The 22,616-nt window shown below is 43.7% G+C and overlaps 1 protein-coding gene across 1 annotated transcript in view; it reads left to right on the top strand.

The window, feature by feature from the left end:
* DDX27 (DEAD-box helicase 27) overlaps nucleotides 1-22,616 on the top strand; it is a 409,290-nt gene that overhangs the window by 238,367 nt on the left and 148,307 nt on the right. Inside the window, exons 8-9 of the mRNA XM_044090130.1 lie at nucleotides 5,320-5,493; nucleotides 6,168-6,318. Coding sequence (XP_043946065.1) covers nucleotides 5,320-5,493; nucleotides 6,168-6,318 — 325 coding nt within the window. The remainder of the gene's footprint in view (nucleotides 1-5,319; nucleotides 5,494-6,167; nucleotides 6,319-22,616) is intronic.

Below are 22,616 nucleotides of genomic sequence, written 5' to 3'. Positions count from 1 at the left end.
CTGTTAGAAAATATTAGTGATGTGATGTTACCATTCCTGAAGTATTCTTGGATTTCCTCATTATTTTAAAGTCAGAGCATGAACTGATGGAGCTTCAGTACCAGTTCCTCTCCCTATAGTCTTAATAAAAATTAAATCATTATGATATCTAGTCATGCATCATTGTTGTTCGTGGCATAGTTAGTTAATTTGATTTATTTTTATTAATTTATTAACTAGATGCATCTAGTAGCACAGATGTTTTTTTAAGGGTGATCAGGGTAGGGTAAGTACTCAGAATCATGCAGTAGGCAAATGGAGACTCAGGGATTCAAACCCAGTACTCATAGCCGTATTCCTCTGCTCTAAACTGTCATATAGTACTTGATGGCATCTCTTATTTCTTAAGGTTATGAATATCCTTCTGAGCTTGAGCTGTGGCAGTAACTTAAACAAATATTTGACAGTGCTTGGCTCAAGTGTGCTTACTCTTTTTTGTTTTGTTTTTTTACTTGCTATAAAAGTCGCATTCTTGATGACTAGGCCTACACACTGGTAGAATATTAGAAGTTTGACTGGTGGTGCTTTTTAACCTTCCTCCCTTCCCAGTGGTGTTAATCCAGAGACATGACTCAGTAATGATCAGTAGGGCTGAGGCCTCCAAGATGAACGCCCCTTTGTTTATTTAGAGGTATTAGACAGGATTTTGTCCAGATTGGTGTAATTATTGGATAATCTCAGCTTTGTTGTATATTGCATGCTATTACTTTTTCAGTCCAAACCAGAAGTAGGTCCACATAGATCGGTGTTCTCACCCAGTTAGCAAAGTTAAGTAAGTAATGCTAATGAGGATGTCAAGGTATTTATTTTATTTTAAGTGGGGGTTTGCATCTACATTTTTGGCTCCCCACAGCTGACCATCAGCTGCCCCCATGGATCTCTTCTAATGTACTGGATCTGCCTAACTTGACTTAGCTCTAATGGACTAATTCTGAGACATATGCTTGACCAATGAGGAGATAAAGGCATTCTGCGGCAGTCATTCTGCAGGGACCTAAGTTCTGACCACCATACACAGACTCATTTGTGTTTCAGGGATGAACCTGCACTGGGCTTGCTAGAGTATCATCTGACTTTGCTGTTGCCCTGTCTCCCAGCAGATGGTGCCCCTTTGAGTGTCCCTGGCATATTTCAAGGATTACATGTAAGGTATGTCTCCTTCCAGAATGGACGGCCCATACTGTTCTGCAAGTGACGTCAGGTGCTTGAGCCGCTGAATCAAACTTGGTTTCTCTGTGCCATAGTCTGAGCTTTATCCTTCTGTGCCATGGCCCTGGCAAGTGTTGGGGTGTGCATGCCTACTTTGAGCTTGGGACATAAGTTAATGTGATATTAATGGTTGCAGGGAGCTGTATAATTTGGTTTTATTTTGATGGCAAAACCAGTGGCATGGAAACAGATTTTTCAGGTTTCCCTTTCCAAAAGAATGCAAAATCTCTACCTTGTTTTTTCAGGTGATTTTCATTTAGTCTTCTTGCCTGGGTGTAGCAGCAGTGCAAGTTTTATTTCTTGTGGATACTTTGATGATGATGATAGCATTCTTTCTGGTCATTTACTGCATTGGTTGCCCGCGAGATTATGAATATTCCATGCTTAAAAAAAAAAAAAGTCACATGTTTCTTACTTTGGCTTCAGAAAGGAGTTATCTTTCTGTATGTGTTTATTCATGGAGGAAGTGGTATAACAGTTTATCTGGGCATATTCCTCTGTGAGGTTAGGTAAAGGGATCCGAAAGAGGGACTGTTCATTCACACTTTCAGCTGTATGCCTGTATCATTCCAGGTGAAAGATGTTCATCATTCTATATGAGTGTATACTTGGCCTCTTTCTACTTTTGGACCAAGAACTTAGAGTTAACATTCAGTTGCAGTAAGAGTTAAGAGCTCCCTATTAAAATATATGGACTGAAAATGAGTTCTGAAATGCCAAAAAAAATATTGAAAACCTGTTTCAGGATCTGTTACAGCAGCTTATGTTCTCTTTCGGTTGTTGTTCCTGTTGTGATATTAGCCTAAATAACATTAGGCACTCCGAATTACCTGGTTACAATACAAGGACCGATGGTGTCAGTAGCAGAGGGTATGCACTGTGTATTCAGCAAGCACGCTAAATAAGATTTTTTAATTTAAAGTTTCAGTTACTTGAGATGCTTGGATGTTAAACCAAGATTCCTTGGGGGGGGCAACCGGTTTTTCACAATGTTCTTAAAGGAAGATCAGACCTTTGAACTTTATCTTTAAGACCATTGTCCATTGAATTCTTGAGTACAGTTCCCGTTTCTATATGTATAGCTTGATGGATATAAATTGTTTTGAAATGATTCAGAGAAAAAAAGTCTAAAAAAAAATATGTTTATAGGAGATAATTCATACAGTGATGGATTTCTTAAACTGAGATTGTTTATTGTAAAGTACTACCATGTAAGGGGCTTTTTGAATCCTAGAAAGCAACATGTTGAGGGCTATTCTAGGCCTTGAACTCTTAGATGTCCTTCTATTCTCATGTTGCATATTCCAAATTCGAGTTTCCCTTTTTCGCTACCCGAACATCTGGCTAGTATACAAACGCTTCTAGTCACTGCTAGGTATGTGGGACATCTGACGTTGGGAAACCCAAGAGTTTTGGAATACAGCAACATGGAAGTGAAGGACATCTATGGTTATGGTAACAAATATTCTTTCCTTATAGAAATAAAAAACACATTATCTTTTAAATGTGGTTCCTTTAGTGAAACTGTTGCCAGAACAGTCAAGACTGCCGACCAGTCACAAGTGGAGTCCCACATGGATCGGTCCTGGGTCCTCTCCTGTTTGGCATCTACTTCTCAGAAGTCCAGGCCAACATGGAGGGATTCTGGCTGACCAAATTCTCTGACGATTGCAAGCTGGGAGCCATTATTAACTCCCCAAGTGATGTAGACATCCTACAGAAAGGCCTCACTGAGACCATGGCCTTGAGCTTAATGCCAAAAAGTGCGTTCTCATTACCTTTGGGAAAAACTCAGCTCCCACTAATTACCACATTGATGGTAGCCCACTAAACACTAAAGGAGTCATAAGAGATCTGGGGACACATGTTGACAGCAACCTCTCCTTCAACCACCACATTGCCACTGTGGTCAGAAAGTCCTTCTATGTGGCACATCTCATTACCAAGGGTTTTGCATCCAGGAAGAAAGAGGTCATCTCTCTCTACTCTTCCCTCATTAGACCAATCATCGACTATAATGCCCCATTTGGCATGTACCTCACTAAACACCTGCGACAGCTGGAAAGGCCACAAAAGTACCTCACAAAGAGGATTCTAGGCCTTAAACGCATGCCCTACATAGACAGACTAAAAAAAAACTGCATTTTTTCTCTGTCTCATATCGTCTATTAAGAGGCAATCTCTGCTTGACTTACAAAGCCATGTCTGACCCAGCCCTGTTAGAAATGTTACACCTAAAGAAATCCCAATCCCTCCGCACCACACACTGCAGGGACCTCAACATCATTACCACAATCAACAACATGCTGGAGGGACTGGTTCATAACACAGAGACTGCCCATGCTCTGGAATAGACTTCCTATACATGTCAAGCAGAGCACCTCACTGGCCCTTTTCAAGAGAAATCTTGAGTGGATGGGAAATAGAAAGTTCACCCCGGTGATCACTGCAGTGGATGTACTTGATAGAGGCACCGGGAACTAACGGCGGCATGATGCCAGGACATTTCTATGAGATAGGCCTGTAAAGGCTCCAGAGCCGTTGGCTTTGTACACACCTATGAACAGATTTGTCTTGCAGCTGATTCCAGGATTGTGGAATAATTTGCCAACTTTTGCTAAGGTGTAGGTTCACTCCTTTTAGATGATTGGCTGGATACAACTAAAACTGATACAATAAAAAGAGAGTCTGAGTTTCTGGGTGGCCTTCAGACCAAACCTTAGTTTTGGTAAACTGTGAAACTGCTGATACCCGTTTACACATCCATGGCTTGAAGATGCTAGATTTACTTGTCCTGTCCCCATTGTACTTAGTCACAATGCTTAATGTTTTTTGACAATACTGTAAATCATGGTAGAAGTATGCACATTTTTCATTGTATTGTGGGGCCTTTGTCTGCCATCACAGCTCTTGAAATCTTAAGATCTTCCCACCTGTTCCACTTTTGACGTCTTTGTAGGTTAGATTTTTCTTTAGGCTGGAACCTCACCTTAGACCTTTTGATTATGATAGGGTTCCAGTTCAGGAGAAGAAAGAACATCATGGAGATGTTGACTGTATGAGAACACTAATTGAAACAGCAAAGTTACTTTTACTTTATTCTGACTATATTTGGGACATTTGGGGTACTCTGACTATACTCTGTCTTTAGGTGGAACTGCACCTATACAATGACTGTACTGGCTTTTTGTCCCGAACAGCATGAATGTTTCAGCTGTCTGGAAATTTTACATGGAACAGCATGAGTCCTGTAAGTGTGCTTGGTTGGAATAGCACAGGTACCTCAAACTTTTACTGTACTGAAACTGTAGTAGGAGAAACATGAGTATTCTGGGTGTATTGGGACCGTTACCAAAACAGCATAGAATAATCTGCCTGTACTGTGGTTGCAAATGGAGCAAATTGGATACAGAATACTTTCGCTGCACTGGAGCGCTAACTGGCGCAACAAGAATACTGTGGTTTTTGTTTTACGGTATTAGGAATTGCTTGGGTTTACTGTAGTTCTAATGGGGCTGCTCTTTGAGGCATTTACCTAAATTCAGAGATGTACAGAATGGAAGATTACCTATTTTGACAGCATTTTGTTCAGTGCTAGGGACTCAATGATAACGTCTTTTACACATTCTCTCTCTCTGTATTAAAATACTGTTAAGTCATCACTGGGCAGTGCTGTTGAAAGAACTCCTGTGTCAAATTTGGGTGTCTTGGGAAAGTTAGTGACACCTGTGTTAAAATAATAACAGGTTGAACAAAGTGGGGTTCTTCTGTCATTGCAAACAGTAAATAGAAAAGCAAGGGGTATTTTTCTTCAGTATGTTTAAGATGTGTAGAATAGATTAAGTAGATCTTTTCAGAATTTGAGAGTTGTTACACTATGGAGGAGCATTTTTAAAGATTAGCTTGGACAGCTGTCCATACATAGTTCACGAGTAAAGACCAAAAATGCAAATTAAACGTTCTAACAATAGTCATCCTGCCATTTGTAGGGATGCATGTGTAGCAGAGGTCCTACTTGCTTAGTTGTTTCTGTGGTTCATATTTGCTAAATTGAATCATCTTGCTTTTCAGGTAAAACTGCAGCATTTATGCTACCAGTTTTGGAGCGCTTGATTTATAAACCTCGCCAGGCACCTGTGACACGAGTACTGGTTCTGGTGCCAACCCGAGAATTGGGTATCCAGGTGCATACTGTTACCAAAGAGCTGGCTCAGTTCAGTAATGTTACTACCAGCCTGGCTGTCGGTAAGTTCCATCCCACTTTTACCCATTTCTGTTTTTCTCTCTTGATATGAGCTGATCGGAGCTATTTAGATACTAACTGACCTTGGGAATAAGAAAATAAGTGCCAGTTCATTGGATGTCCGTTTCCCTCCTCGGTATTTTACAGATATGTTACACTTAAGAGAAAACCTCCTGTGTCTTTTTGAGACTGCAAGTGACTGCATTATAATTTGTTCAAGTACCCACTCTCTCTTAATAAGAGTTTGTAGTTGCATTTGGACTGTAATTCTCTTAATTTTCCACTTGCATACAAGTGCAACACACTGTGCTGGGAATGATCCTGAAGAGTTTATTTAAGTATATAAGTAAAACAAAGCTTTCCCTCCTTTGTCATCATGTGTCTCGTTATAGTTGCATTTGTTGAGTATGTTTATGTACATTTCCAGGTTTTTGCTAATGAAAACACACTGTTTTTTCCATTCAATAATAATAAATTTCTTACTGCGTGTAAAACTGTCCTTAAATATAAAATTTGAAGTATGCATTGTCCCTACATACTTAATACATAATACTAACGTTTCAGTTACTCTGAATATATTTCAAAGCTTTCATTTTACATTCTTTTTTTATACTTGATGGTACTTTGTTATAGTGACAGAAATGCATTGCCATTAAAACATGATTGTATTTCTTAGGTGGACTGGATATAAAGACACAAGAGGCAGCACTTCGAGCAGGGCCTGACATTCTCATTGCCACACCAGGCCGTTTAATCGATCACTTACACAACTGTCCTTCTTTCGACTTAAGCAGCATTGAAGTTCTTATATTAGATGAAGCAGACAGGTATATGGCAAAAGTATGGATTGTATGCAGAAATGACAATTGCCACTAAACAAGATTAAAACGTGTGTGTGTGTGTGTGTGTGTGTGTGTGTGTGTGTGTGTGTGTGTGTGTGTGTGTGTGTGTGTGTGTGTGTGTGTGTGTGCAGAAAGCTGTTTCTCAGTGTGTTGTTATAACAATATAGAGCGGATGGCCAAGCACTTGTTGAGGTCAGTGTATATACTGTTATACTCTTATTTTATCTTCAATTTCAGGCTGCCAGCTGACTACATATCCCACATCACACCCAGAAACAGTACCATACACTCTTGGAGTATTTCTTGCATTCATCCAGCTTAAAACTGCCATGTACTGCTTTCTAAAGTATCTGAAACAACAGTTGCCCTATTTAACTCTGTATATCTAGACACAAATGCAATAATATAGCTATTCTACATTTATCTGCATTTAAATTTGAGCTGCGTAACATAGGTTCATAGGTGTGTACTAGGCTAATGGCCCTGGGCCCTTTACAAGTCTAGCCCATAGGATTACCCTGGCATCGTGCCACCGACCTTAGTTCCCAGTGCCTCTGTCGAGTAGAGCCACTGCAGTTATCCCCGGAGTGAATTTTCTATTTTCCATCCACTCATCAAGATCTCTCTTAAAGAGGGTTAGTGAGGTGCTGTGCTTGACATGTATGGGAAGTCTATTCCATAGCACGGGCAGTCTCTGGGTTATGAACCTGTCCCTCCAGCACGTTCTGTTGTTTGTGGTAATGAGGTTGAGGTCTCTGGAGTGTGTGGTGCGAAGGGATTGGGATTTTTTTTAGATGTAGTATTTCTAACAGAGCTGGGTCAGACATGGCTTTGTAAGTCAAGCAGAGATCGCCTCTAAGTAGGTGATATGAGACAGAGAATAGTTGTAGTTTTTTGAATCTGTCCATATAGGACAAGTGTTTAAGGCCTAGGATCCTCTTTGTGAGGTACTTTTGCGGCCTCTCCAGTTGTTGCAGGTGTCTAGTGAGGTACATGCCAAATGGGGCATTGTACTCGTACTCGATGATTGGCCTAATTAGGGAAGAGTAGAGGGAGACCATGAACTCTTTCTTCTGGATGCAAAACCCTTAGTAATGAGATGTGCCACATAGAAAGACTTTCTGACCACAGTGGCAATGTGGTGATCAAAAGAGAGGTTCCTGTCAACCTTTGCTCCCAGATCTCTTATAACGCCTTCTGTGTTCAGTGGACTACCATCGATGTGGTAATTCATGGGAACTGGGTTTTTCCCAAAGGGGATGATGGCACATTTTTTGGCATTGAGCTTAAAGCCATGGTTTTGACACCAGTCATTGGTCTCAGTGAGGCCTTTCTGTAGGTTGTCAACATCACTTGGGGAGTTAATAAAGGCTCCCAACTTGCAATCGTCTGTGAACTTTGTCAGCCAGAGTCCCTTTGTGTTGGCCTGGACTTCAAAGAAGTAGATACCAAACAGGAGAGGACCCCAGGACCGAATGCTGTGGGACTCCACTTGTGACTGGTCAGCAGTCTGACTTGGAGTCAGCTACTTTCACACTGTGGGTTCTATCTGTGAGCCAGTTTGCAGCCCACCTAGTGATATAGGAGTTGATGCCTAGCTTAGTGAGTTTTTCTATGATTCCTGAGTGGGGAATGGTATCAAAGACCTTGGCCAGATCAAGGTAGGCTGAATGAACCACCTTGCCTTCATCCACAGCTCTGGTGACTGACTCAAATACGTCGACCAAGTTGAGCAGGCATGATCTACCCTTCACAAAACCAAACTGTGTGGGATCCAGAGTTTGGAGATTCCCTATGTCCTTGTTTATTAGGTCCATGATGATGCGATCCATAGCTTTGCATATCAGACTTGTCAGGCTAATGGGGCGATAGTTCCCAGGGTCTGTAGTTGCTCCTCCTTTGTGGAGAGGGATGACTGTAGCAGTGCGCCATTCGGTAGGGACAAAGTCTGAGGTGAGGCTGTGCTTGAACAGGGCACACAGGTGAGGTTCCAGTTCACTATGTAGTTTATGTAGAACACAGTCGGGAATGTTGTCAGGTCCCATAGAAGCTGCATTCTTAGCCTTGGACAGTGCTGTTTTAACCTGTGCAGCAGTAATACTGGGTGCCTGTCAATCTACTGGTATTGTGATTGGCCCTTTGGGGGGGAGGTAAAGTTGGCACTGAATCTGTCGGCCAGTATATTGGCAATATCCGTTGGCTTGGTATAGGAGGTACCATTGTGCACTAGCTCAGAGCAAATCTGGGTATTGCTGTGGAAATTCTTTACATAACTATAGAAGGCCTTGTGGTTGTCTTTACTATCTGCTGCAATTCTGTTTTCATAGCTAGCTTTAGAGGATTTGTTGAGGGATCTCAACTTTTTGTTGAGGCTGATAAGGGAGTTTTTCCAGTCTTGGGACTTCACCTTATTCTGCATCAGTTTCCTCCTCCTGTTGTAGAGTTTGTTTATGGCAAGGTACCACCAGATTGGCTTCATTTTTTGGAGGAAAGCATCTTGGTTCTGTTTGGTATTATGAGATCCATGCATTTCTGTATGATTTGGTTGTCATGCAACTATTCTCCATTTGCATGGGCGCAGTGAAGTTAATCACCTCTATTTTTAGGAGCTCAAAGTTGGCTTTGGAGAAGTTTTTCGTCATGATTTCCTTTGCAGGGGAGGAGGGAGGGATGTGTTTTTCCAAGGTGATTCGTTTATGGTCAGATCTAACCAGGGAGGAGTTGACTAATGGTGTAGAGCAGTAGTCGCCCATGTTAATAACCAGGTCAAGGATGTTGCTACCTCTATTGGGGTAAGAAAGAGCTGGTCCAGGGCATTGGAATTAATGAATTCCTTGAGATGTTGGGCAAGTGTATTGGTACATGAGTAGTTTTCCCAGTTAATGGACAGGTAGTTGAAGTCGCCCAGTATGAGAGTGTTAGGTTGGACCCTAATATTCTCCAGGGTGCTTAGGAACATGGAGTGTGTGTCTTGGGACATGGTTAGGGACCTATAGCAGGCTACGACCTGAATTGCTGTCTTACACAATGCTAGTTGCACCTGAAGTATCTCTGATGCGTTATGTTGGGCTACCAGTCTGGAGGTGTGTGCATCCTTTTATGAATATGGAAACACCACCTCCTTTGGAGCTTCAGTCCAAGTTCTGGGGCTGAAAGGTGTGGAGTGAGTTATAGCCTGGTTGTGTAGGGGTGCTTTCTGCTGCCTTGAACCAGGTCTGTGTTACAGCACAAATGTCGATGTTCTCCATTTTAAGGAGTGCTTCGAGCAAGTGCATTTTGAGATTTAGATTTCTAGCGTTGAGCAGCATGACCCTCAGATTGCATTTCTTTGTAGCTGTTACAGTGGTAATTTGGTCTTTGGAACATGGCCTAAAAACGGCACTATAGGAGTGGCAAGAGCCTTAGCCAGTATTCAGAAGCCCCAGGGGTGACAGATGCAGGCCATCTTTGGCAAAGCATCAAGGTCTGTCAATCATGTCATCCCAGACAGACAGATACTGGATCCCAGCCAGTTGTTGAAGTCAATCATTTTCTGCTTGTACTGTGGTATCATTCTGGGTGATTGTAGGATACTGCTCAGGGCTAGGGTCATATCCATCTGGGCTACATAATCCGTGAGCTCCTACATGTCTCTCTTCATGTAGTCCAGGGAGGGGAGGTACATCTGAGGTCATTCACACCCACATGTACAATGACAGTCATATTTGTACCTGTTGTTGAGGGATCTGAGTGCATGCGTTATTTGGTGGATCCTGGCAGACAGCTGACTCTTACTTTCTCCTTATTCAACCTAGTGAGTGGGACATCAGTGTGCCTCACTGTCGAGTCACCTATGACTAGTGTGTTGGACATGCTGTTATATCTTAGGGGCTTTGGTTGTGTGGCACACGATTTGGGAGATTTATGTGTCTCGTGATTAGTGTTGTGTTGTGGTGGTAGAGTGCATTTCCACCTTGGAGGTCTCTGCTGTTTGGGTAGATTTTTATTGAGAGCCCCTGCAAAGGTGGGTGTGTGGTTTGTGTTTTTATGTGAAGGCAGTCCTGGTGTGTGTTCTGGAGGGCTATGTGTTCCATGTGGTGTGGTGCAAGTGTTGACCGTCTCCTCTTGACCAGCTATTCTGGACTTGGCTGGAGAATGCGTGGTTTCCAATTTGGATATACAAGTGCATCTCTTGCAAGTCTGAGTGTTGGGAGGTAATAGGAGATGGTTGTCGGTGTACATGAGGCAGTTGCTGCATTGCCTCAGGATGCCCAAGTTCACAATCTTAATAGGAGAAAGCACAGGGAACTGACCTTTAGGTATTGCCTGGAGGGGTGGGCAGTAATAATAAGTACTGGAGCTGTTTCCTTGTAGAACGTTTAGTGCTGGTAGCACTTTTGTGTACTACAATAATTGCTACAAGAAGTCTGGTAAAGTGCTAGACTAATAAGCTAGTAAAAGTGCATGAGAGGAGAGAACTAGCAGATCTAAGGGAAAAATTGAAGAGCAGACTTTGGCACCGCTCAGAAGCTTGCAAACAGTCCTGGATATAGAAAGTCTGTATCTGGACTAGATTAGTTACAGGAAAGGTGGAAAACAAGTGCAAATGCGAGCTTTTAAACCAGAAAAGTTGAAAGAGATGGAAAAACTGCCCAAATGGCCAATAACTACAATTTCTGGGCCAGAAATCACTCCTCTTGTGGTAGATAGGCTACCTAGTGCCTACCACTCCCACTGACAAGCTAGAAGGCTTCCCTCCAACACAGAAATGCTTGGGGGGCTCAGAAGCTTACAAATAGTCCTGGATACAGCAAAGACTTGTCTAACGGTCTTCTTGTTTACTACTATCTTTTCGGGCCAGACCAGTTAACTGCCATGAATCGCCACTGAGAGAATGGGACAATGGATGGAATAATGTTAGAATTATGCTGTCATTATCTGTGAAGAAATGTTTGAGAGATTAAAATTAATAACAAAACTTTGTAACATCTCTGTAGATGTTCATCGTGCATACAGCTGCAGTCATTACAGATGGGTTATCCTGCCGTCAGGTGGGTCCTCGGTCGGCCGAATTCCAAAGTCTAGGTCCAGCGTCAGTTGTCGTCGCTTCTTCCCTGACGTCAGTGTGGCAGGGGTATAAAAGAGGCAGCCGATGCCATTTTCTCCAGTCTTTCTTGCCGCGCAGTGCCCGAAGCAGAAGCAGTTCGCAAGTGCCGGTCGGCCAGCTCCTGAGATTTACGAAAGTATTTCAGCCGAAGTCTTCTTTAAAGCTAAGTACCCGTTAGAAACTTTTCTTGCCTCAGACCGATGTCAGACAAAGTTAATAATTGCATTTCTTGTGGGGAAGCAAATACCGCATAAGGATTTCCACTCTTTCTGTATACCTTGCTTAGGGCCAGACCACGACATCTCAGCCTGCCGTTTTTGTGCTAGGTTCAACAAGCACACTATTGAGCGCCGGGCAGAGTTCGCCCTTCATTATTTTGGCAAAAAATTTAATTATATCATGTCGTCTGATACACCGACACCAGTTTTAAGCAAAAGACGCAAAGACAAGGACCAACATCCGAGGTCTGCACTGAGTACTGAGACCATGCTTAGGCCGACTACCAGTTCTCCGGTTCTCAGCGAGGCTCCCCTGACTACCGATGAAACTATTTTACCGGTGACTTCAGTACCTGTGGTCGCAGGCTCCTCTGTCTCCATTCCCACTGCAGATACCGACGCCACTCTTGGCGGGGAAACTGAAAATTTAGTGAGGCCTGCCATTTCTGAAGGCGTCTTCAGAACTTCCACCTTCTCTATTAAATCCTTCACTAAATCTAAAGCTGCCATGAAAACTAAAAAACAGGGTCCTCAGACCTCCTCTCAAGGCCCCATGCCTAAAAAGCAGATGCTTAAAATGGCTGAGGATTTGATAACTCTCATCAGGGGTTCTCAACCCCCCTCTGACAAAAGACCCAGATTGGAGGAAGACTACCCTTCCTCAGACCAGGCTTCTATTACCTCAGACCATTCTGAGGACCAGGATTATGCCTATTCCCCTTTTGAAGACTCTGATGCTGAGGAGTCTATTCCCTCGGTCTCCCCCCCCTGAGGACTACTCTTTTGGGGAAACCCTGCATACATTGAGGGAGCACTTCCACTGGGAAGGCCAAGATTACTCAGATTCCTAGAAAAGGCTCAGGGAATTTCTACTGCTCCCCCAGCATAGGCCCCTGGCTATCCCTCCTGTTTTAGATATTTTGGATGATGTGTACGCAGAAGCCAGTTTCTTTACCTCCAGCCCCTGTTAAACCAGACCGGTATTACCGGGTTCCTGATTCTCACCAGTTCCTTTATAAAAGCCATACTGCTGACCCAGAAACAATTTCACAGGGTCCCAAGGCAATAAAGGCCTCTACTGCTAAAAACCCTTTACCTTCAGAGAGAGATTCCAGAGCATTAGAAAGGTGGGGGGGAAAGGTGTATACATCTGCCACTTTAACCATGAGGGCATTAAACTGTCAATTTCATATGTTAAAGTACCAACAGTTTTTGTTATCTCAGCTGAAAAGCAAAATGACACAGACAGAACAACCAGATTTGAAAGAGTTGCAGGATTTGTTGCATGGAGCAGAGCAAGTGGGTAAACATACCTTGCAGTGTGGTTTTGATGCTTTAAAGGCCTCATGTAGAGCTGCTGTCACGGGGTCTGTTATACGTAGACATGCATGGCTCAAAGAGCAAACCTTACCAGATCATGTCAAAGCAAAGTTATTAGATGCACCACTTCAAAAAGATGTATTGTTTGGTGTTAAAGCTGAGGAGGTACTAAAGAAAATGGAGGAAAAAGCGAAATCTATGCAAACAGTGAAAGATTTCTTGCAGGTGCAACCTCCACGCTTCAGCAGAAACTGGCCTTCAAAAATTGGTCCTTTCCAGCCACGGACAGACCTCAAAGGGGCAGATACAGATGCCCAAGGGGTAGAGTCAACCTCAAGGATCTTACAGAGTTAGACAGTGGCAAGCACCAACCCCAAGAGGTGGAGAAGATAGATCACAGTCATTTAGAAAACAGACACAATGACTTCCCCCTATGCCTGCTAAACAAAGCTATAATGGCGGCACCTTTGGGCGGAAAACTGGCATTATTTTCAAAAAACTGGCACATTGTTACAAAAGACAAATGGATTCTGAACATTATAGACAGAGGCTACAGGTTCCACTTTCACACCCTTCCAAAAATGAGAGGCTTGCAAACCTGCCACAAAATCAAAGGGCAGAGGCACAAAGACAAATTTCCGCTCTCATGGATATGAAAGTGATTCAAGAGGTACCTGCAAAAGAACAAGGTCAAGGTTTTTATTACAGACTATTCCTGGTACCAAGGAAGGACAAAGATTGGAGACCCATCTTAGACCTATCCATCCTAAACACATACCTACAGGTGCCAAAATTCAAGATGCTCTCATTACAGCAGCTTCTTCCCATGCTGGGCAAGGAGTCTTGGCTGGTAACATTGGACCTCAAGGAGGCATACCTGCATGTCCCTATCAGACAAGATTGCAGAAGATACCTCAGATTTCTTGCAGGTTCAACCCATTACCAATTCTCTGCATTGCCCTTTGGCTTATCTATTGCGCCCAGAGTGTTTACGAAATGCCTGGCATCAGTAATTGCCTTCTGCAGACAACAAGGAATACAAATCTATCCATATCTGGACGACTGCCTGATCCAAGCGGACAGCAAGGACATTCTCTTGCAGCATCTGGCGTTTGTAATAAAACTGTTAAACTACCTGGGATACACAGTGAACAAAAAGAAATCAAAACTAATACCTTCTCAACAGATAATTTTCCTGGGTGCCAGCTTAAATACAACCACCCAGATAGCCTACCTCACGCCAGACAAACAAGGGCAATTGTCTCAATACTTCAACAAAATGGCAACTTTCACCAGACTAACTGCAAGGAAAGTCCTGCAGGCTCTGGGATTCATGGCATCTTGCATCCTACTAATACCATGTGCAAAGCTGCATATGAGGAAACTACAATGGTACCTAAAAAACTTATGGTCTCAACACAGCCACAGCTTGGAAACAATTATACCACTCATTCCATGCCTTCAAAAGGAATTTTTGTGGTGGGCTCAAGCATGCCAAAGAAACACAGGTCTCCCTTTCTGTTTACCTCAAGCAACTCAAATAATCACAATGGACACCTCAGACTACGCCTGGGGAGCACACATGGCAGATCAGTGCATTCAGGGAAAATGGTCCCAAAAAGAGAAGCACCTACACATCAACCAAAAGGAGATGCTAGCCGTGCAAAATGCTCTTATGACCTTCAAAGACCTACTGCATCCAGGCCAGCTATTGATAAGGACAGACAACACCACAGTCATGTGGTACATATACAAACAGGGGGGAACTCATTCATACCCCCTGTGCAGGCAAGCCATGACCCTATGGAACACAGCACTGGAATTACAAATTCAACTACAGGCACAATTCCTGCCAGGGAAGGAAAACACACTGGCAGACAACTTAAGCAGAAATATGACAGACCCACACGAATGGAAGTTGCATCCTCAAGTCTTCTCAAAGATAACTCAGGCATGGGGACAGCCAGACATAGATCTATTTGCTACCCACAGAAATTACCAGTTGGAAAAATTTTGTTCAAGGACCTATCATCCACAGGCCTGGAAAGTGGACGCACTCTCTTTCAATTGGACAACATTGACAGTCTATGCCTTCCCGCCTCTTCCTCTACTGACCAAAGTTCTATTAAAAGCCAGAGCAGAGAGGCCACAAATGATTCTCATTGCTCCAGACTGGCCACAACAACACTGGTATCCTCTCCTAAAGAGCCTGACACACTCCCCACCATGGAATCCTACCTCTAGTCCCTCTTCCGTTGTCCCAGCACAACTACAAAACCCTTCACAGCCAGCTCAAAACCCTAAATATAGCTGCATGGAGAATACCTTAATTTCCCAACAGACTCTCTTCTCCAAGGAGGTGCAGGATGTCATCTTGGAGGCCAGAAGACCCTCTACTAGAAAAGCCTACTCCGCCAAATGGAAACAATTTTGTTCCTGGAATCAAGAAAAGGGCCAGAATCCTTGGGTAATAAATATACCTCAAATTTTACAGTACCTAGCTGAGATGTTAAACAGTGGCCTTTCCTTCTCCTCCATCAAGATCCACGCTGCAGCCATTTCTGCACAATACAATACAGATCCTCCTTTATTCTCACATCCTCTTTTAAGGCAGTTCCTCAGAGGGGCAAAAAATATAAAACCCCCACGGAAACCACCAGTCCCAGCTTGGGACCACAACTTCGTATTGGAAAAGCTGACCCTGCCTCCCTTTGAGCCGGCTTCTTCAACAGAGCTACAATACTTGTCATGGAAAACAGCCTTCCTTCTGGCTATTACCTCAACATGCAGGGTTTCGGAACTACAGGCCCTCATGGCTGTGCAACCATTCATCATTTTCCATCAGGACAGAGTTTCCTTACGAACCAACCCTACCTTCATGCCAAAGGTAGTTTCCAGTGTAGCTTTGAATCAGACTATTCATTTACCTACCTTTTATCCGAATCCACAGAACAAAGGGGAGAGACTACTACATTCCTTGGACATTCACAGACAACTTCGTTATTACTTGGACAGAACAAAGCCATTCAGGAAATCTGAGCAGCTCTTTGTGTCCTATGCTACAGGTGCTCAAGGAAAGGCTATTTCCAAACAGACAATTTCAAAATGGATAGCCCACTGCATACGCTTTTGTTATTCATTTTATGGAAAATCTGTGCCTGTATACATCAGATCCCACTCCACCAGGGCTACAGCTACCTCTGCAGCTTTCCTCAGGGGGGTCCCTACCAAGGACATTTTGGAAGCAGCTACTTGGAGTTCAGTGCACACTTTCTCCAAGCACTACCACCTTCCACTATACTCAAAATCTAGAGCAGGCTTTGCCACAGCAGTCCTGCAGGGCATCCTCGCCCCTCCTAGTTCCACTTAGTGCCTACCACCCTTACTTAGCTTTGGGATTCTACCCACCTGTAATGACTGCAGCTGTATGCATGATAAACATAGTACAGTTTTGTACCTCCCATAAATGTAGATGTTCGAGTGCTCATACAGCTGCAGTCCAGGTTACCCTCCCTCCATCCCCTCTTAGGACAGGCCTTATGACAAACACCTTTATCATACAACCTATTTGGGGTATTCTTTTATGGTGTATTTGCTTGCAGCCACTGTTTTTGATTTATCTACATTGCATGTTTGCATAATATTATGTTTTGCCTTCCTTCTGGGGGCACCTGACATCTGGGGCAAGAAAAACTGAAGAAAATGGCGTCGGCTGCCTCTTTTATACCCCTGCCGCACTGACGTCAGGGAAGAAGCGACGACAACCGACGCCGGACCTAGACTTTGGAATTCGGCCGACCGAGGACCCGCCTGACGGCAGGATAACCCATCTGTAATGACTGCAGCTGTATGAGCACTCTAACATCTACATTTATGGTAGGTACAAAACTGTACTTTCCTGATTCTGCACAGATACAGCATTTGTGAATTACCTGACTTGTTCTAATATAGATTCCTTGTGACTGATGCATTATATTATCACACAGTTTCTTTATCTATGGGTTACAGATTTCATATTTGACAAATATTTTGTATAGTATGTGCCGTCTAACTTAAAGCATTCCAGCCACACACATTTTGTATTCGTTAACCAAGAGTATTACAAGCACTCACATTTTTTTTCTCCTGCGATACATTTAACCAGCTTCAGCCTGTTTTTGCATCCTGCAGTCCTGCTTAAATTACAGATGTTCATCATGTTTCACTGTTGCAGTCATGACTGTAGGGTTCTCCCCTGCCAGCAGGCAGCCCTCGGTCGGCCAGAATCCCAAAGTCTGGGTCCGGCGTCAGCTGTTAACCATGCTCCCTGACGTCAGAGCTCCAGGAGTACAAAGCTGACAGCCGACGCCATCTTCTCCAGTCTTTCTTGCCGTGCGGTGATAGCAGTTCGCAAGTGCCGGTCGGCTGACTCCTGACGATTTTTTCCGATAAACTTCAGTCCGAAGATTTTCTTCTCCACTCAAAGCTAAGTACCCTGTTGGGGAAACTTTTTTCTTGCTCCACTCCGATGTCAGAAAAAGTTAATAATTGTATTTCATGTGGGAAACAAATACCTCATAAGGATTTTCATTCTTACTGTATTCCTTGCTTAGGCCCTGACCACGACGTAGCTAGTTGTCGGTTTTGTGATAGATTCAATCAACGTACAATTAAGCGAAGGTCCGATTTTGCTTTTCATTACTTCGGTAGGCGCTTTAACTACAAAATGTCGTCGGATACGGTTCCGGCTACCGGAGTTCACAAACTTTGCAAGGATAAAGACAGGCCTCCGAGGTCCAAATCTGATGATAGCACACAAGCGGAGCCAGCTTCAGGTTCGGCCGTCGTCAGTGAGGCACTTTTGCAGCCCCTGTCATCGGCCATTTCAGAACCGATGGCCGAAACGGACTCTCATGAGGAGCCAACCAGGCCTTTAAATATTTCTATTGCAGGACCTTCGGACAATGCTCCTTCGGATGGGTCCCGTGCCGCTGTGCAGGTACCGGCTTCCAAAGGGGTTTCCAGGCCTACTCAGCTTCTAATAAAGGCAAAGACTCCTTCTAAATCAAAGACTGCAACACAGGCCTCTTCTGGACTGGCTCCCAAGTCACAGAAACAGTTACTCAAGATGGCGGAGGATTTACTTACTATGATTAGGGGTTCACATCCCCCTCCAGATAAAAGGCCAAGGCAGGATGTTTATTATGATTCCTCTGATCAGGCTTCTGTTTCCTCAGTTTCTTCTTCTGACCAGGAATATTCTTTCCCTCCTTATGAGGATTCTGATGCTGAGGAATCCATTCCTTCAGCTTCTCCCCCTGAGGATTTCTCTTTTAGGGAAACTTTGCATGAAATGAGGGAACATTTCCACTGGGAAGGACAGGAGTATTCAGAATCTAAGAAAAGTCTGAGGGATTTTCTTCTTCTTCCCCAACATAGACCCCTGGCTATTCCTCCTGTTTTGGATATTGTGGATGATGCCTTTCGAGGCTAACTTAACCCCTGACTCTTTTCCTCCTGCTCCTGTTAAGCCTGATAGATATTACAGGGTTCCTGATTCCCACCAGTTTTTATACAAGAACCCTTCTGCTGACCCTGAAACCATTTCTCAGGGTCCTAAGGGAGTTGAGGCTGCTTCTGCCAAAAATCCCATTCCTACTGAAAAGGATTCTCGATCCTTAGAAAGATGGGGCAAAAAGGTGTACACTTCTGCTACTTTGTCCATTAGGGCTTTAAACTGTCAGTTTCATATGCTGAAATACCAGCAATTTCTCTTGTCTGTTTTAAAACAAAAGCTTACTTCCATTTCTGCCTGTGCAGATGATAAGGAATTACATGACTTATTGCATGCCACTGAACAAGTTGGGAAGCATGGTTTACACTGTGGATTTGATGCCTTGGAGGCTTCTTGTAGGGCTGCTGCCTCCGGCACAGTCATTAGAAGGCATGCATGGCTAAAGGAACAAAATTTGCCTGAACAAGTAAAGGCTAAATTATTGGATGCTCCTGTTCAGCATAATGTTTTGTTTGGATCAAAAGCTGAAGAGGTGATTAAAAAGATGGAGGATAAGGCGAAATCCATGCAAACAGTTAAAGATTTCTTACAAGTACAGCCACCTAGATTTAGCAGGAATTGGCCTTCAAAAAATTGGTCCTTTCCCACTTCAGACAGGCCTCAGAGGGGTAGATATAGACGCTCCAGAGGAAGGCCTCAAACACAAGCTTCTTATAGACCAAGACAGTGGACTGCTTCCACCCCTAGGGGAGGAGAGGACAGGTCACAAACTCAAAGGAAACAAACTCAATGACTCCCTCTGTTGGGCTACAGGAACTTCGTGCCTGGAAGCCCCTTCTCGGAGGAAAACTCTCTCTTTTTTATCAAAATTGGACTCCAATAACCCAAGACAAGTGGGTTTTGGATGTGGTTTTAAGAGATTACAAATTCCATTTTCATACCTTGCCAAGGCCAAGCGGATGGCCAGACCTTCCAAAACATCAATGGACGGAGGCCTTAAACCAGGTGGAAGCTCTTTTGGCTATGAATGCCATAGAACTGGTTCCACTTTCAGAGATGGGAAAAGGTTTTTACTCAAGGCTCTTTCTAGTCCCAAGGAAGCAAAACTCATGGAGACCCATTCTGGATCTGTCGATCTTGAACACCTTTCTAGAGATTCCAAAATTCAAGATGCTTACTCTACAGCAGCTACTTCCAATGCTGTCCAAAGATGCATGGATGGTAACTTTGGATTTAAAGGAGGCATATTTACACATTCCCATCAGGCAGGATCGCAGAAAATACCTCAGGTTCAAGGCCGGATCGAGGCACTTTCAATTCTCTGCGCTGCCCTTTGGATTGTGTACTGCACCCAGGGTCTTCACCAAATGCCTGGCTCCAGTAGTAGCTTACTGCAGACTCAAGGGAATTCAAATTTACCCTTATCTGGACGATTGTCTAATTCAGGCAGACAGCAAGGATGTCTTACTCCAGCATCTAGAATTTGTGCAGAACCTCCTCAAGTTCCCGGGATTCTCTGTAAACATAAAAAAGTCAAATTTGACACCATCACAACAGATAACTTTTCTGGGTGCTCTTCTAAACACCACAACCCAGGTGGCATTTCTGACATCCGAAAAACAATTACAACTGGCTTCAACTTTCAAAACCTTGGCAACTTTAACTCAACTATCTGCAAGGAAATTCCTGCAGGCTTTGGGTTACATGGCCTCCTGCATCCTTCTCGTACCATATGCAAGACTACACGAGGAAAATACAGTGGTACCTAAAAAGTGTATGGTCTCAGCATTGCCACAGTTTAGACATACTGATCTCCGTCCTTCCTTGCCTTCAATTTGGTGATCCAGGGCATGTGCTCTAAACAAAGGGAAACCCTTCTGTCTGCCTCCTGCCACTCAGATTCTAACCACGGACGCCTCAGATTATGCTTGGGGAGCCCATTTTCAGGGCAACTGTCTGCAGGGCCTTTGGACAAAGGATCAGAAGCACCTGCATATCAATTTAAAGGAAATGTTAGCCGTTCAGAAAGCTCTTTTGGCCTTCAGGAATCTTTTACAACCAGGACATCTACTGATACGGACAGACAACACCACAGTTATGTGGTACATAAACAAGCAAGGGGGATCTCATTCCTACCCCCTTTGCAGACTAGCCATGGATCTATGGAACACAGCTCTAGCTTGCAATCTGGATCTTCAAGCTCAGTTTCTACCAGGGAAACAAAACTTCCTAGCAGACAGTCTGAGCAGAAACCTTTCGGATCCACACGAGTGGATGCTGGACACCAAAATATTCAGGATGATAACAGCAGTCTGGGGATGTCCTCGCATAGACCTCTTTGCATCCCATCTCAATCATCAACTACAGAATTTTTGCACCAGGTATTTCCACAGAGAAGCTTGGAAAGTGGATGCCCTGTCATTCAGTTGGAGGAACCTCTCGGGATATACCTTTCCGCCTCTTCCTCTTCTTCCACGGGTCTTATTGAAGATAAAACACGACAAGCCCAAGATGATAATCTTACTGGCTCTAAATTGGCCTCGGCAGTTTTGGTATCCAACAACATCAGGGTCAGGTTCTACACTCTCATGTCAGAACTCTCAGCCTGGCGGCCTGGTTAATCCAGGGCCTTTGATTTCTTCTTTCCTACCCAAGCAGGTTATGGATGTCATTTTAGAAGCCAGACGTCCTAGCACTAGAAAATCTTATGCAGGAAAATGGAAAAGATTTTGTTCCTGGATGCAGGCTCAGGATTCTGATCCTCTTCTTCCTAACATTATCTTAATTTTACTTTACTTGACAGATCTCTTACATGAGGGTCTCTCTTTCTCTTCCATTAAGATACATGCCTCTGCTATTTCTGCTCATTATAATACAGACCCTCCCATCTTTTCCCACCAGCTCATGAGACAGTTTCTCAGAGGAGCTAAGAACTTAAGACCTCCTAGATCTCCTCCCATTCCTGCTTGGGATCTCAACTATGTTTTGGAAAAACTAACCTTGCCTCCTTTTGAGCCTGCTGCCTCTTCTGACATCAAGTTTTTATCTTGGAAGACAGCTATCTTGTTAGCCCTAACCTCTGCCAGGAGAGTTTCAGAGTTACAAGCTCTTATGGCTGTGGAACCTTATATTATTTTTCATCAAGACAGGGTATCTTTGAGGACTAATCCTACCTTCATGCCTAAGGTGGTTTCCAAAGTGGCTTTAAATCAAACTATCCACTTGCCAACCTTTTTCCCCACTCCTCAAAATAAAGGGGAAAGGATCTTACATTCCTTGGATGTACACAGACAACTACGTTTTACCTGGACAGAACCAAGGACATCAGAAAATCAGAACAATTGTTTGTTTCTTATGCTTCAAGTTCCCAAGGTAAAGCCATTTCAAAACAGACCATTTCTAATTGGATTGCTCATGGAATCAGATTTTGTTATTCACACCATGGAAAGCAAATCCCAGGGAGTATACAGACTCATTCCACCAGAGCGGCTGCCACTTCTGCGGCCTTCCTCAGGGGAGTTCCTACCAAAGACATTTTGGAAGCTGCAACTTGGAGTTCAGTGCATACTTTCTCTAAGCACTACAATCTACCTCTCTACTCTAAGTCTAGGGCAGGCTTTGCCTCTGCAGTCTTGCAGGGCCTTCTAGCCGCCCCTTCTTCTTTATGACCACCTCCCTTTCTTTCAGCTTTGGGATTCTACCCTACAGTCATGACTGCAACAGTGAAACATGATGAACATAGTACAGTTGTGTACACCTACCATAAATGTAGATGTTTGAGTGTCTTCACTGTTGCAGTCTGGGTTTCCCTCCCTCTTGTCCCCTCTTATGTTTACTTTTGTGTAGTTCCTTTTTTCACCATTCTTCTGAGGTGTATTTGCAAAGGTTATGGGACCTTTTTCATTTTGGGACTCCTGACATCTGGGGCAAGAAAAACGGGAGAAGATGGCATCGGCTGTCAGCTTTGTACTCCTGGCGCTCTGACGTCAGGGAGCATGGTTGAACAGCTGACGCCAGACCCAGACTTTGGGATTCTGGCCGACCGAGGGCTGCCTGCTGACAGGGGAGAACCCTACAGTCATGACTGCAACAGTGAAGACACTCGAACATCTACATTTATGGTAGGTGTACACAACTGTACTTTCCTGTTTCTGAGAAACAGCAC

The sequence above is a fragment of the Protopterus annectens genome, chromosome 12.part0, assembly GCF_019279795.1.
Source record: "Protopterus annectens isolate FY-2018-M chromosome 12.part0, PAN1.0, whole genome shotgun sequence".
Classification (NCBI taxonomy): Eukaryota; Metazoa; Chordata; order Ceratodontiformes; family Protopteridae; genus Protopterus; species Protopterus annectens.
This window is presented reverse-complemented; position numbering and strand designations above follow the sequence as displayed.